The sequence below is a fragment of the Charadrius vociferus genome, unplaced genomic scaffold (assembly GCF_000708025.1).
Source record: "Charadrius vociferus isolate BGI_N301 unplaced genomic scaffold, ASM70802v2 scaffold118, whole genome shotgun sequence".
NCBI lineage: Eukaryota > Metazoa > Chordata > Aves > Charadriiformes > Charadriidae > Charadrius > Charadrius vociferus.
Window position 1 is genome coordinate 370924 of NW_009649846.1, and position 17366 is coordinate 388289.

The 17366-nt window shown below is 36.5% G+C and overlaps 1 protein-coding gene across 1 annotated transcript in view; it reads right to left on the reverse strand.

Moving 5' to 3' along the window:
• Window positions 1-17366, reverse strand: part of DDX10 (DEAD (Asp-Glu-Ala-Asp) box polypeptide 10) — a 194268-nt gene that overhangs the window by 168220 nt on the left and 8682 nt on the right. The window contains exons 2-9 of the mRNA XM_009890920.1: window positions 17171-17231; window positions 16811-16941; window positions 14943-15101; window positions 14387-14507; window positions 13054-13243; window positions 10790-10916; window positions 9390-9552; window positions 7777-7861 (exon numbers count right to left, since the gene is read on the reverse strand). Coding sequence (XP_009889222.1) covers window positions 7777-7861; window positions 9390-9552; window positions 10790-10916; window positions 13054-13243; window positions 14387-14507; window positions 14943-15101; window positions 16811-16941; window positions 17171-17231 — 1037 coding nt within the window. The remainder of the gene's footprint in view (window positions 1-7776; window positions 7862-9389; window positions 9553-10789; window positions 10917-13053; window positions 13244-14386; window positions 14508-14942; window positions 15102-16810; window positions 16942-17170; window positions 17232-17366) is intronic.

Consider the following 17366-nt stretch of genomic DNA (forward strand, 5'->3'; position numbering starts at 1 on the left):
TAAATGAAAACATATAGTGGCTATTAATCAATTCCACATTGCCATGCAGCTAGAGTTGAGCTTGTTCTAACTACATTCAGAGTCATTTTACATCCTTGCCATGACAATCGTAACATATACCTCAGGCAAATGCACCATATTTTAATTGTCAGTGACATACGAGTTCATGGTGATACCAGAATAAAATAGAAATGGGAACCATCTGATTGATGGTCATCAGGTACCAGCGTACTGCTGTAGGGCAGACATCCAGTAGGAGAAAAAATGATAGGAAAGAAATGGAAACAGAACTGTAAAGATAGCCTGCATGCATATGCAGACCTTGCAGGAAATGTTATACAGGTTGTCTTGAACAGATGTATTGCAACATGTTTCCCTAACATTTGTATTTCAGAAGACATAAGTTGATGCCAAATTTCAAGAGAGTTAAAGGCAGTATTTCTGCTTTGTTTGGCAAGCAAAAAAATAATCTATTTTAAAAACTGGCAAAGGAGAAAATGGAGATGATGAGATAATCATAAAATTTGGGGGAGGAGAGTTGTGGATATAAAGATACTTGCATTACAGTTTCCTGAATTGGAGTATTTCCCATTACAGAAAACTCAATATAAAGGAGGTGATAATGTTTTTGAAGATATTTACCACACGTGAACATGCAAAGAACCATAAGTATATAATTTTCATGCTCTGGAGGCCATACATCTACCACGATACTCAAAAAAAAAAAAAAAAAAAAAAGGCATTAGACATTTCATGGGCTTTTTTAATCTGTAACTTTAATGGGACTTGGTTGACTTGATTAAAGATCTAATTTTAGCCTAACTGGGCCAGGATGGATAGTATCAACATATGCTGTCATCTCATCTGTCAAAAGACATAGAAGGAAGTAAGGTATCACTGCAAAACTTGCAAGCTTAAATCAAAGCCCATTCCTAAAAAGTCTTGCATTCCAAGCCAACAAGCCATCTTCGGACACATTAGTATTGCAGAAACTCTGCACAGTAGATCCCTTCAGAGAAAGGAAATCAGGCATGAAGGCAGCCAAATTAACTTCTCAACTGTCTTTTTCTCACCGAGATCAAATTTTCTCAAGACTTGCCAGAAGTAAGCAAAAGACTGCTTTCCTTAAACCATTAAGGTCAGCAAGTTAAGCATTTGGGATAGCATCAAAACCAAGCCCACTAAGTTTGCCTGGTTTTGCATGTGCATTATGATACACTCTAATTACATACTTGTACTGTTCTTCTGCTGGACCCTTTGTTCATCCTACATGGTTGCCAAACTATTAATTATTCACCATGTAAAGCAATCATTTATTTACTGCGCACCATTCACACCCTCCTCAGAACATAAATATTTTGGAGCACTTGATTTTGCGTACAATTTTAGTTTCCATAAAGAATCCAGAACAAGACAATTCCATCACGTGGAATAACTGACAAGCAAAATTTAAAAAAGTCACACAGATCCCTGCTTCTAGTGCAAAGAGTTACCCCTGTAAAGACTGAAAGAATATGGCAGTGAAATTATATAGGTATTTGTTAATGTACACACTATTGCAATTGAGACTGGAGGATGAGAAAAAAACAACGGGCATGGTATAGTCCATATGAGTCTATGCTTCATCTGTTGTAAGAAGGACTTGAAAAGTATTTGAAAATCTATTATTTCTAACATTAATTTATGATTTATTTTTAAATTCTTTGCAATGTCTTGATAAAATAACCACAGTAGTGAAGGAAAAAGCATTTCATTGATGCAGCTGTGTTGCACTTTTTATGTAAAGGAACAATATAAGACATCTATAAAAATATATCGAAACCATATGAAAATGGACAGTTTTATTCTGAGAAGACCTATTGCAATCTGATATGCATACGAATAAATCTGTTCACCCACACACTATCCTTCAACAAAGAGAAGCTAATATCCATATCTACCCCTAAGGCCTTCCACAGAAATACAATAATTCAGAGTTTTGTTTTAAACTTCAGCTATTAAATCTGATTATGTAAGTTAGCATTTTAAAACATATTTCTTAAAGGAACAGTTTTATGTCTCTCATATTGGGCTCAATTCAGAAAAAACTTTGTTTCCAGTTATACTACCTTCTGGGCCTCTGACATGATGAGGACTGGTGAAATCTAAGCTTCAAACCAAGAAAACATTAATTCTCCAAACCCAGGAGCGAGAAGAGTTTTATCTACTGTTTATCATACCTTCTACCCTGCTGGGTTTCTTCCCTAACGTGGCAATTTGTTATTCTATTTTTTTAAGTGACAAATGAGCACAGAAAACAAAGGCACGAATATCGGAATTTCTATCCTATCTACATGATCAATAGTCTCTTTTTGTATAGATATTTTTCTTTAAAACAACAAATCTTTAACAAGAGATCTGTGCGCGCTGCTAACTGAAACTGTGCTGTATGATCTACAGCAAGTCCTACTAAAGCAACCCAACAAAAATTACAATAGACAAGAAAGCCTGCTTGCTATTCACAGCTGAGCCAACGCTGCAGACAGCCCGTGTTCACGGCTGGTTCCTTGATCCAGCCAGGGAGAAGAGCTCTTTCCCATGGGTTGTAAGCAGTCCAACACCCCACAGAGCATTTAAAACAAACAACAAAAAGTGAACAGGCCTCATTTTCCTTTTGCTTTAGCTCACTCCTAATGCTTCGTTTGCTTCTATTTCTCCATTGCGTAGACCATAGTTCAGTATCCTAAAAAAACTATCAGTAGTAAATACCGCTTTGAAGTTAGAGATTGCTTTGGGGCTTGTTTACTTTGGGGTTTCCTTTGTTTCGTTTTCCTCTGATCACTTAATATCCTTTTCCTTCTGTCTGGACAGCAACCAATTTATATCTATTGCCAAGTTCTGAGAACCACGCAACTGGGTTTTATTCACACCACAAAACCATAATCCCCTTCATTCAGTCATACTGGCTAGGTGTCCTTTTTTGCCAGACGGATTTAGTCACAAGAACTAACGGACAGCAATAGGCAGCTGCCCACCAGCCTCATCGTGCTAGTCTCAGATTTCAAGAATCCTTGGGAGGTTGTTGGGTCCTCCAGCCTAAATTGTAAGCAATCCATTTTTCACAGCAGCTCTGTCCACCCTACTGCATTAAAATACATGTGCTTATTTATTTTTTATTACAGCTTACAGGATAGCTTCATGTCAGCAGGTAATAACCTTAGCCACTTAATATTTCAGTATATTGGAACATTCACCCCATGCCATTATGAAGGGAATTCTAATGGATAATACAGTGCCAGTCAGTACAACTGCAGCATCGCAGGGCACTGGGAGGAACATAGGTAGGGTACAGTGTTTAATTTTAGAGAATTTAATAATGTGAATTGCAAGTTAAATATGTGGTGTCAATAATTTCTTGTGACCTTCACTAGCAGCTATTTTTACTTAACTTGAGTTAGGATAATGACTTGACTGCAATATAACATGAGATGGTCTAAATACTGCATTTATTTTTAAAGAAACATCAGTAAAAGTGCTTCAATGGGCCTTAAATATAAAATAATAATCAAATACAAAGCTGCCATCTTAACTGTACTGTTTATTCAGGACCCAAGACATGTATCCCCTGGATATAATTCCCAATGCGGGAAAAAAAAAAAAAAAAACCTAACACACACATCAAGCTTCCACCATTGAAAAATAGTTCCATTAAGTCAATCACACTTTTAAATGCTTTAGTGCCACTTGCAAGGATTATTCTAAAGGCTTATTAGTCTCACTTTCACACATAAAATGTGCAATTACTTCAGGAGGGCCCAAATGAGCATGCTTCAAAGCATTTTACTTCATGACAAAATAAGATCATTATATGACCTGCCCTTTCTACCCTTACAAAATTTGATGTGGGCATATTCTTTAGGATTCACAAGGCATCAAAAAGACTATAGCTCTTTTAAGTCTTTTTTCATACTTTTTGGCTCTAATCATCATATTAGCCAGTACAAAGGTGGTATGCAATAGAGTATCCTGCTTTGGAAAGATGGACTTTAATTATTCCATTTGTTTTCAGAATATAATTTACCAAGAGGAAAAAGCGTATGTAGAGGTAGACAGAACATGCATGTCTGTATGCACACTGCGTTTAACAATAACAACAAAATTACAGCGACTTTCCTAAGTCAGTTTAAGCACCTGAGAAACCTGACCAACTTAGCCTGGATTAAATAGCATCAGAAGTCTGAGCCTGAGTCAGACCTAAAGCCTATATAAAGTTCTGGACATACCACAGATAAAAACCACAGAGCAAAAAATTTGTTCTGTGCAACATTCCACTATCAGTGTCTTTTTTAAAGATTCCTGACAGAAAAATCACTCAACTCAAATAACAGTTTTTAATAGTCTCCTCTGAATGAAAAGAAAATGGAGTAGAGGGAGGAATGTAATGCTAGGAAAGAAAGTAATTAATTACTGAGACATGCCAGGATACAGGTACATCCAAAATACAAGATATTTACGCATGAATAGAAAGGTAAAATAGACTTCTCAGTGTCTTTTCTAGTCATCAATGCAATCATGACCGAAAGAAAAACATCCCTATATATGTTACTTTCATGTCAAACAACTTACAAATTAAGTTTGGAAAAACAGTTGGGGAAAAAAGAGTGATTATCGGTGTGCTTCAGAAATTATTATCTTCTGCTGTCCCCTAGTGGCACTGTAACTTGTTTCACAAAATCAATCAAAGAATATTTTCAGTTGTAGGCTTCATAGGCTACAGAACAGAAGGCATCAATAGAAGTTAAAAGGCAGAAGAAATTAGTCTTGCAGACAATTGCTGCAAGTATCTCTTATTTACTTAGAATTTTTCAAACTAAAACCCACAGGAAAATACTGTGATCTAGTATTTTAAATTATAGACTTTCCTAAGAGGCTGTATGACAAAAATATACCCAAAAATATTTATGGGCATGGCCACGATATTGTCAGCATTTTAGAAATACTGTTACTGAACCAGTTAAGAGTTTAAATATATACTTTTAAATGCAGTTGGAAGAAATAGCTTCTAATCACTCCAACCATAGCATACCTTTCAAGTTAAAAAAAAAAAAACCATCAAGAAATGCCAATTCTACTGTAAAGTAAAAGCATTACTGGCCAACACCCAGATGTTCTTGATCTTACTTTACCATAAATCAAAAATGCAGGGTTGCAATTTATGTTCTTCAGTAGGACAAAACGCAAGTGAAATGCTACTTATGGAACACGGTGGTCTTATCCACTTAAAAATCATTCATTATCTTTCATCTTAGAAAAGGCTGTGCAAAACTGCAAAACAGATGTGGGAACACATCCACGATTGTTAGTCAAAGGTTTTTCAGCCCCATCCCCAAAATAATTTCTCTCTGGACTTTCATATTTACTTTTGTACCACAAAATAATTTGATTTCAAAAGTAAACAGTATTTGGCATCCCAGTTTTAATTACAGTTTAACACTGTCTCTTAATTAGCTGAGATATTTAATTTAGCTTTCTTTCCATGCAATTATACACTCTTATAATCCATGAAAATTCGTAATTATCTCTAACCTCATTAATGAGGACTACTAAACTGCACTTCAGTTCATTTTTATCAAGGATCTAGAAGAAACACAAGCTTCTCATACTAACTGTAGCTATTGAAAACAAGTGAAGTTTCCCACTCAACATTTAGAGTTCGCTGAGAAATACATTCTCAAATATCCACATCTAAAACTGCATTAGCATGTTTACTTAGTGCACAATGATTGCTTAAAACTATTAGACATCTCCCATGTTTTATTTTCAAAGATTTATTTCATGCCCTTAAGTTCCCTAAACAAACCTCTTTCCAGGACTGCTTTACTGCAAGAACAGAGAGGGCCTGTACGTTTCTCCAAAACGAAGGCTCAGGGCAGGCAGAACCTTCCTTGACCTTTGTATCAGATGAAGAGACAGAAAATACCTGTAAAGCTTCTCCTACAGCAGGAATTTGCTTTCAATACCTGTTGCCACCCTGGCAGCTCAAACAACTTGCTCAGATGTACTCCCAATTTCAGTAAGGTCTGGCTACCGAAAAGCGCACGTAAAGGGCAACGTGAATGACAGCCCGGCGAAGCAAGGGGCAGGCAGTGGCACAGACCATGGCCTACGGGGCTGACCCGCTGTCCCAATTTTCTCCCTAAATCTGTCCCTCAATCAATCACAGAAGGCTGTATTTAAGAGGCAGCTGAAGACAGACCCTTAAGGTTGCAAGGCTAACGTCCTCATCAGAGTGACATTCTATTAAAAGCATTATGGAAAAGGAGGGTTATTTGTCTTTATGTAGCTGTTTCCCCTCTATAAACCTACTTACAATCGTTCTTCTCAGTGCCTCATGAGAACTGGGACAAGGCCTGAGGATTATAACTCCAGGGAGGTGCTTTAAATCAGGGACATGGCTCGGGAAGAGCTCAACAACTCTTCCAGAAACTGCCAATTAAACAGTGCCAAATATATTGTTTGCCCTTCCACGATGACAGTATGCCATAAAGACAAAATTACAAGCCTTCTGTGGAAGCCACACAGGATTAAAAAAAAAGAAGGAAAAAAAAAAATCCAAACCAAAACCCTAGAATTCTAACTAAGCCTATATGCTTTTCTCTCCATTGGGATACATCACATTACACCTAGATTTGAATTTAGCCAAATACCTACACATTTTATCTATTTAGCTATAACAGTCATTGATTTTGATCATAGACAGGTTTTTTTCCAAAAGCATTTAAAAATTTGTTATTCCCTTCTGTTATAGCAGGTAGATATAAAAATGGAGAACACAGGGGCAGAAATGCTACCAATTACAGTGAAAACATGTCTAGAACTTCCACATTCTGAAAGAGGGCTGGAAGTACACACTGCTATTACAGTCACCAAAATTTAATGCCATCTGATGCAGGAAGACAGATTTCAAACTCCTATAGTGCAGAGTGTTGAAGTCCTATTCTAAGCAACTGCTCTGTCATTAGGTTTGACAGCCGCCTATATTGCAAAACCTACTACAAACAAATTAAATTATGCACAAGATATAATTCCAGGTCTTGCATTTCATCCTTCAGATAATTGCGTAAAGTTTTTGATCTACTGAATTATACACAATAATAACTCCTGTTTCTCTTAAAAATCTACTTCAGAGATCAAGGACCAGGTTTTCAACAGTATATCTGGGTAATTCCCATTATAAAGGGTTAGCCACAACTATTTTAACTAAAGCTATCCCTAAGAATATAATTCTACAAAAGACTTAGAAAATTAAAAATTTAACCTGTAATTAACATCATTTGATTCCTTCCTCCCCAAATTAAAATAAGGAAGAAATATTTCCATTCTTTTGAGGAGTCTTCAATGACATAAAGAAATTGGATCCACAGTCTAAAGCCTTATTTATCTATAAATGGCAGTGGCAAAACAAGCTTTTCAATCCACAAACATTGTCAACTCAGCCTTTGAGGTAATCCTGCCAAGTGCAAAAGATTTTTGCTTCCTCACTATTAATCTTCCCTGATGAGATTAAACAACTGGGAACATTTTTCGTCTGCTGTAAAGAGTGTCTGAAGCTCACTAAGAAATGATTAAGTCAAACCAGTACTCTTAAGTAATCAAAAGGGTCTTTTGGTGATAACAGTCATTCTTTCTTTCCAATTTATATCTTGATTTTTTTTCAAGCAAGTCTTTAGCCAATTATCTGTCTCTACATTGATCTAGTTTTAAACATTAAAATATTAACGAAAAGTGAAAACAAACCTGGCAGTTCTTCCCACTCTGTGGATATATGTGTTTGCATCTTCTGGACAATCAAACTGAATGACCCAGTTCACTGCTGGAAAATCTGTGTAAAGAGAAAAAATGTCAAAATTTAATCTCACTGTACTCAAAATCCTCCTGTTCAAGAACAACATATTATTTTGGAGCATTAATTCCTGTAAGAACCATCATTTAGACCAGTTTACAGACACTGGGTGCAACCTCTGAAATAAAAATAAAATTAACTGCATGTATTAGCATATCATAAACAATCATCCTCTTCAGAGAAAGCTAAAATTAATGCTGTCTTCATTTCCTAAATTATGATATGGCACTGACTGGAACATAATTTCACACTTGACAAGAACAGACATGCTTTGTGTCACACAGATGATAAAAAAGCACCACGTTTAATAATTAAAAAACAGTATCTGACCCAGTTTTGACCCAGAGTATCGATATTTTATACCACCATGGTTTGAAGTTAGCTGTGGTGAGACAGCGCTATATCAGCTGTCCACATACAGAAATATCATAGTCCCTTTTAAAGACAGAAGGGGGTGACCAAGCCTGACAAAGTCGTCAACACTGAGTGTTCATGATACAATTAATAAGCATTTTTTAACTGCTGCACTTCACCCAGCAGCAGCATGCTCTGCAGTGGAGCAAGTTTGTGTTACTTCCTGACCAAGTCTGCAGCTACCCTGTATTCCGCTCCAAATCCAACCAACCATATCCACATTAGATTCTCACTAGTGAGATTTCAGCAGTGCAGAAAGTATGATAAACAGTTTTCACTTCACTTCTGGTTTTTAGAGCACCTTCTTTCCTTTTGTAGCATACTGGAAAAATCTTACATTTTGGACAGAGTTCACTATCTGAAAGAAGAACAACAAGGCTCCCGAAAACAGTCTTGTGTCATACTTAAATGACTCCATGTACTAAAACAAAACAAAACAAAGAGTCTTAAGTGTCCACAGAAAATATAAACAAGTGCATCATAATATTCTTTCCCTCACCTATTTTTCTGGATACTTAAGAATACAGTCCTATAATGCCATTTATAGTTCAGGCATTAAAATTTCTTCACGTTTTCATTTCCACGTCCTGGTACATAAGTAATTTTTCATATCCTTTGGAATAACCCACAGGATACAGGCACATCAGAAATACTTAAAACTGCTGAAAAATTGCCCTAAGGCATGTAGTAAGCAAATACATCACTATTTCCATTTTCTCTCGTTCCAGATATTTGTCACAGACCATGGCTGGAAAAACCAGACTGTCTACAGACTTAAACAAATAAAGAAATAAATAAATGACAGCTTCGACTGACTACCAGACTAACAAATGTCATTACGGAACTAGTGACAGCGTCGGACTTTCTGGGACAAAAAGAAAAAATGACTACAAACAAAGCAGGCCTCTTGAGTAAAGAAACAGCAGCACTACTAAGAAGCACATCTCTTCTGAGATACCCTAATGAGCTCTTAAACAAACTCCAGCTTCAGTTCTTACAAATCAGGTTGGTCTTCAGAGCGTAAAGTCTAATAAAGTTTCAATAGGGTTAGATCATCACTTTGTGAATAAATACTGCTCCTATGGATACATACCGAGGCCACGAGCTGCAATATCTGTAGCAAAAAGTACTGCTGCCTTTTTCCGAACAAAACAAGTGTAGACTTCCATTCTCTTCATCTGATGCTGCTTGCCATGGAGTGCCAGTACAGGAAGACCAGGCTGAAGTTTACAGAATACTCTGAATAGATACTGGACCTACCCAACAAATCAAGGGGAAAACAAATTACTATGCAATGTTAAACTTAAGATCATATCCAGTATATAGCAACTGACTTAGCACATCAAATAAAATACACTTTTCTCCACATCAGAGACAAGAGATGTTATTTTGAGACTTGGTCACATACCCAGGTATTGAAAGAAGAAATGAACTGTGGCACTCAAGATTGGCATGTCTTTGGATGGCATTTCTTAAAAGGACCCAGAATAGGTAACAGCAAGAACAACTTGTGACATGACTAGGGAGGCTGTATGCAAGGGACCGAAGTATCAGAAGTCCACCAGAAGCACCATTTTTAGACAATACTGGAGGGGTGTAGTGTCTTACGCTTGCACTCAAAGCAGTCTACACAGTCTCGGTTTACTATTTCAAGCTTCAACAGCTTCTCTTATAAAAGTAGTCTATTTATTCTTACATACAGAACCATGATACAGCATTATTTCACAGCTGGCAGCTATCTAATATTTTTATAAGAAAATAGTTACAGAAATTGCATGGATTGCAGGAACAGCTGCAGCTCAGAGAATTTCTGTACAACTAAGCCTATCACCTCACCGTACTCACCAGCCAGCTGCAAAACAACAAAAATATTGCAATCTCTTGCAGAAGTGGAAGAACTGAAATGAATATTTAGTACACCATTGCATGTTATAAAATATTTGATACATGCAGTAGTTATAGGAATTAATACCTGTGCCATACAAACACATACAAGTAACTTCAACAGAATAGTCCCAGGACATTTATACAAGTACATATTTGAAGGATTACTTCCTATATAACCATAAGAAAAACTTTCCCTATTTCACAAGCATAATTTCTTATATAGGCAAATTTAAAAGCTTGTAAAGAAAGTAGGTACAAGCTAAAATACTCTGTAACCTGACTATGAAATGTGTCATGAGACAAAACTGAAACTCCTGGCCCTTACTGACATAACTTTTAGCATTCATTTTTAACAGCAGAGCACAAAAATGGCTGAGTACACTGAGGTCTCCAGGACCTTCCTGCACCGAGCCCGGGTTGCTGAGCTTCCCAGCAGCCAGGCCCTGCATGACATGGCTACAGTCATAGGTGATGTTTGGTTCCTCCCCCAATTTCCTGTTGCAAACTAGTCCAGAATCTCACCTCTCTGGTGCCTTGACATCTACATGAATACCTTAATTTTAATAGTTTTAACATTCTAAGGGGAGAGGGGGGGAATAGCCATACCTCTTTACAGCTTGCAAAAAAGACAATGCTCTTCTTTTTCAAGTGACTTCTCAGGAAAGAGTATAACATGTTCACTTTTTGCTGAAGCTCACAAACAACATAGTTCTGATCCAAAGTTGCCGGGGTACTAAAGGAAAAAAAAAAATATATTTAGATACCGTTAGTTCCTATAACATTAAAATAAGAAACAAAAGAAGGGAAGAGAGAGAATACACAGGCATACAGTATCTACAGAGCCAACTTTTCTTTCTTTTAAGTGAAGAGTGTCTGACAAATACCCAGAAAAAGGGAAAAAAAAAAAAGAAAAAAAAATCAGGCTGAAAAGTTCTCCCACTTCAAGGAATGAGTCTTAGCAGCTCCACTAGAAAGCTACTCCTGAAAGATGCATCAATTTCCTTATTAAAAGCCAGTGGGGAGGAGGGGATGACTTTTGACATTACTTCTAAATTCAGTTACTACTAGCAAGCCAAACTCTTTCCATGTCTAAGGAGTGACATTCAAATTGCCTTGAGTTAAAATGCAATTTTGTCTATTAGTCCTATTAAAGCATCATTTGTGCTTAAGGCAATGTCAAAGCACAGTCTAATCATGCACAAGAAAAGAGCATTGATGTACTTCTACTGATTACACCCTGACATGCAAAGTGACTTTGTAAAGCTCTGAATTGTCATCTTAACTCACCTTTCAATACTTTACAAAATAAACTAAAAAAAAAAATTCTTTGGCATATTTGCCCTTGAAACTAAATGTTCATCTCTCACATCTCTCTTAGCAGCTGCTACCTGCTAAACGGACCAAGGATACTCAAAATTATTTTATTAAGGGTGCCACTTGGGAGGATGAAATTACAAGACGCTGCCCCAGTTCTACTAGTCAATTTAAATTATGCCACAGTACCTTTTGCTTTCTAAGTCTTTCACAGGAAACTGTTTTCATAAGGAAACAACCTGTTGTATACTGAGGCAGTAAATTCTAAAACAAATTAATACTTTCCTTTTTTTGATTCAGTTTATCCAATTGCACTCTCCCAAGTATTTTTTAAAAATTCAATGTAGTTTATAATAGATTTCACAAAAAATGTGAGTCTGTGAAACAGATGGTGTAGTCAGTCCTCAAAATGAAGACTACATACTAGGCTTTTACATCCTCTTCTGCTAAGAGGCTATTGACCACATAATTTTTTCAGGCAATCATGCTTATTTAAGACGCCTTTGATAGCACTACTGATTAAATACAGTATGTGCAGTACATTACAGAGATAGTCAAATCAAATAGTTAAAACTGCCTCAGGATTCAGCCTGGTTCTGCTGTTTCTTTTGCTGATGATTTCTCGTTTGCTCTAGGGGAAGCCATTTTTATCACTGTGCTTCACCGTTCTCCTGCATCTTACATATAGAAATATATGCATACCTCACAGAAAAGCAGAAAAAAATATCACACACGTTCATAAGCAATCTGACACTTAGATGACAGAACCCACAGAAATGAAAACTATTAAATAATGCTCCTCACTTAGATTTTGAAAGAAAAAAGTGTGCCAAAACCAACATACATATTTTTTTCATTTAGTGACCCATTAGATTTTTTGAACTTGGCAGACCACATACTGCACTTGTCACAAGGTCCTCCCATTCTGATCCAAACTGTACAGCATGACAAATGTATTTTGTGTGCACAGTAAACCCAGCATGTCAGGATTTACTGCACATGGACTAATGTAATACTGCTTTCCTTTGGGCAGCTAATATTGAATACACAAACAAGACTGCCATTTTGCACTTTACCAATAGAGTAGCATTTCCTTGGAAAGCCAGATTTATCAACAGCACACATTAGAAGTGTAGCTGTGCAACACATCTGGTGATTCTGCACAGTAAGTAAGCACACACAGGAGGCAAGGAAGCCAAACAACAAAAAAGTAGCAATTCGGAAGAAACGAGTGCTACAGTCAGGACACTACTCTATCCAGCCTATAACCCACTCTGGGGCTTGCTCCTGAGGAAGAAAATTTCTAGTCTGCGAAGCTGCCTGAGGAGCCTCAAGGAAATCGCCAATTCAGCCTCCCTGTAATTAATCAGCCAGAACTAGTTCCCTCTTATCTGGAAATTCCTTTCTTTCAGGAAGGCACATAACAGGATCAGACACTGCAGGAAGGAAGATGCACGATGTAACTTCTGATTCAGCAAACTGACAGTCAGAGAAGCAGTTAAGTAGGATCACCATCTGTTTAACCACCCGGAAAAAAAAAAAATATCCCAACATACCTGAATTTGGCTTTCTCATGAACCCAGACATATTCCGGATCTTTCAGACTCAGTCGTGCAAGATCCTTCACTGATTTTGTTTGCGTTGCAGAGAAAAGCAAGGTCTGGCGTTTCTTAGGTAGATTTTCTATGATTGCATTCATTGTATCAGCAAACCCCATGTCCAGAATTCTATCAGCTTCATCAAGAACTGAATTGGGACACAGTTTGAGAAATCTGGTTTTAGCTATATTTATATATTTTTTAAAATCCCACACATCAAATTAATATAGTACAGATACCCATGCCCTATGTAAACTGTAGAGATTAATTACTGTATAAGACAGGATTATCTTGAGATATTTATGTACTCTATACAATGTTTTTTAAAAAACTGCAATAGAAGTCATAGCATTTCCCATAATCTATGCACTACAGCCCTCCGTTGCACATGCTGAAGCATAAAAGATCAGCATTTCAAGTAAACAGTTCAGCAATTTGCAGACAGACTGCAAATTACAAACTCCCTGTCCTATTACTGAAACAGAAGCATGGAATATAAAAGTCATGTACTATTCATGACAGAGCAAAACAAGACTCTCCTGTACCTAAGCTGAATTTATTATTGAAACACAGGGTATAAACAGTAGCACAGAGACAAAGCTTTAAGAAAAGGGCCTACATTTAATGCAATTTCCGTCTAACTGCCATGAATTGTACTAAGTGTAGCAAGCATACTTTCACATTTTATCAGCTTCATTAGCTTCTTAATTGCTTCTAAGTTCCTCAAGCTATGCTAAAGATTATGCAGTCCTTAGTGGCAAGCAAACCTTTTCATTGCACTGAAATTGTTTCTTTTCGTCCTTCAAACGTGAATAAAAATGTTAACAATGCTAACATAACAACGAAAGGAGGAGCAATCTGGCATAAAGTTCAAAGAAAAGTGTTTTCTAGAACTGTCCCAAAATACACATACTGCAATGGATATTCCATATAGTTAATTATCATATCAGGGAAAACACGAGAGCTATATCCATAAAGGAAAGGCCAGCATCAGCCAAGGCAGATCTAAAGGATTAAATGAGACATGACATTTGGGTTTGTGTTCCTTACTAACTCACCTACTTGTTCTTATCATCCTAAGGAAGCATGCTTAGCAACTGTTTGAGAGAAAGTACACACGAGAAACGGGTTTTCTTGTTTCCTATTTTAATTTGTACATGTGTGAACTTAAAATGCCATTTTACCTACATACCATGACTAGGATAAACTTTTTACCCAAGGAAGCACTCCTACACAACGACGAACTGTTACAAAATGTTTCTGAGCACTTTCAAGAACTTAAAAAACTTACTCAACATTTGCAGATCAGATGCATAGAAATATGAAGTTTCATCCATGTGCTGTAGAAGCCGTCCTGGAGTGCAAATGAGCATATTTATGTGGTGGATTCTTTCAGACTCTTCTTTCAGATCCTGAAAAGGAGTTATACCAGCTCAGCTCTAGTTGTTCACACTAGAAGCCCAGAGATGACCAGGCCAGCTTAACCCATTGAGATTTTTTTGAAAGAATAATCAAGGATCAGTCTTTCCACTTTCCACAGAGATTTCTTCAGTACGCTTACACTTGTGGCTTGAGCAAAAAATATTTCAGAATAATCTAAATTAACGTGATAGTCCTGGAAAGCTTGGCAGGAAGGTCCTCCAGTCACGTAAGCTAGAAAGACTGTGAATATGCAAAAGCTTCAAAAGACACCGAGTACACAGACAGAAAAACGAGTGGGTCATTGATAGGTTCCCATTAACTAATTATTTCCTCAACTTTATATTTCTAGGGTTTCTGTCCTAAACTAGCACTTAACATAGCACTCATTTATGCTTCTATACAGCAAACTCCAAGAGAGGACACACCTTTCCTCCAATGACAAGGCCAGCTGAGAACTCATGATTCTTTCCCACTTTACGCAGAACCTTGAAGGTTTGATAGGCCAGTTCCCGGGTAGGTGATATTATCAAAACTCCTAGTCCATCAGCTGAAGTCCACTGATGGCGATACAGGAGTTCCAAAGCCTGAAAAAAATTACTGTATTCTCATTATAAATACCTCAGAAGGAAAATATGTAACAACAACAAATTTTGTAACAAGAAGTGTCATAAAAAAAGATAAAGCCATACTAATTAAAATAACGACTTGAAGAAACATCAGTATACATATCACATAGTTTGATTATATATGAATTCCAACTGATGGTAATGATACTTGCTGAAGCAAAGTTTCCCAGTACCGATCTATGACAGTCAGTAATGGGTGGTAAACCGTAAATATTTTACTGCACAATTAATCCTGCTCTGCTAAATTCCGGAAATTAAGCTTTAATCATTTATACAAGAATAGAAATCAGATGTAGAAAAACACAAGAAATGTCCCTGCTCATAAGGTTTTGTGGGAAACAAACACAGAATGATAACCTAGAAGAAAGCCGATTACTGCAGCTTTAAATCTGGTCGTAGACTTCAAGCAGCACTAACCACACACTATATACAGAGCATTCCAACTAAAGTTGCCATACGCCTCAGATCAGGATTATTCCTCCTCTTATGAATTCACATTGCAGAAATGCTGCCTTAGTCAGCTAACCATAACATAAAGATTTCATAGGTATATCTGAAGCATTCTGAAATTCTGAAGGCTGTTAAGCATCCTTGTACAAATAATTTTTTTTCTTCGACTCTTCATCTCTCCGGCTCTTCTCTTATCACTTTTCTCCCCTAAAAATGTTTTAAAAATAAGGTTTGTAAAACTAAGTACTTCCACTCCTAGATTAACTAATTGAGCAATCTTACTTTTGTTTCTCAAGTTCACAAGACTATCTTTTAAAATGACCTTTTTTTTATTCTTTAATAATTAAAAAAATAAATTAAAAAAACAGCATAAAGCATAGTTCTTCTCAACTAGAGAGGGTATTCAAAAAACCTACTGGTGTTCCCACAGTTACTGACAGAACGGGCTCCAAAGAAACTTATGCTCACAAAAATGCAAGTAATGTTTAAAACAAAAAAACCTCCATAATCAAAATGACATTTCTTTTTCCCCTTTATCTAATCATAACATGATGGGTTTTGCATCCACTTACATGTGACCTTAAGCAAACAAGCTTCTCAATTATACTTTCATTTTGAAGAAATGAAATGCAGAACACGATGTTTTTAGCAAAACAGTCAAACGTATTATCCATGACAGAGGTTTTCATCCTATTTCCCTGCTTGCACCTGGAAGTGATTTCCAAGGAGTCCACAAAAGACAAGAAGGAAAAGGAAGTCCACAATCACTAAGCTTATGTTTGCTATACAAGGTCCAAATCCTAAAATTTTACAGGGGTGAAAACCACTCATCTAAAAAAAAGTCTAAGGAACTAAAGAAATGTCACCGTTTTATCCCATACACTTAGTTTTAAAATTTTAAAAGAATTGGACAACTAGATTTGCACCAGAAAACAGATTCCTGACAGAAAAACAAAGCAATTCCTAAATCACACAGGGTCTACTAATGTAAGGATTGAAATGTTATTTCTAAGCGTCAGAATATTCCTAGGGCCAAAAATATACTTATTTCAGAACCTTAAGCAGCTTTATTAAATTAGTATCTTGGCTTTCTTGGAACATTTAAATCAGTTGAATTATAACTTTTCTCCCAGGATCTATTAACTTAAGCTGTTTAACATCCAATACTTTTCAGATAACTTGGTTTAAGTAGAAATGGAAGGATGTAAACTACTTACTGGGACAATAAAAGCCAAGGTTTTGCCTGATCCAGTCTTTGCAGCTCCAAGTACGTCTTTACCTTGTAAAGCCAAACCTATGGTTTGCCTCTGTATCTCCGTCACCACACGATACTGAGCTTCCTGCAATCCTAGTATTTGCAGTATGTAAAGAGAAGAGTGTGTGAGAGGGGAAGGGGAAAAAAGAAAAAAAAAAAAATCTTTATTTTTGTCTTGCCCAGAGCTGTATTCCTCTGTTTAGAAAACACTTATCTAACACTTATCTAAAACTTAGTTTAAAGCAAAAATATGTTCAGACACAGATAAATAATACGTTCATTTTTACTTAAATTACTTTCCAAAGCAAATTTCCGTACTCACCTTTTAGGGTTTTCTTTGACAATGGAAAATCTGAAAATCTTTGAATTTCACTTGGATTTATCTGAAACAAAGTAAGTTTTATCAGTGCTTATAATCTAAGCATAACAGAGAAATTAAATTTAAGTTGCTGTTGACATAAATATGTAGTAGTTCAGTGTGACTTGATTCAAGTTAGGTGGTCAGGCAACTTCTACTA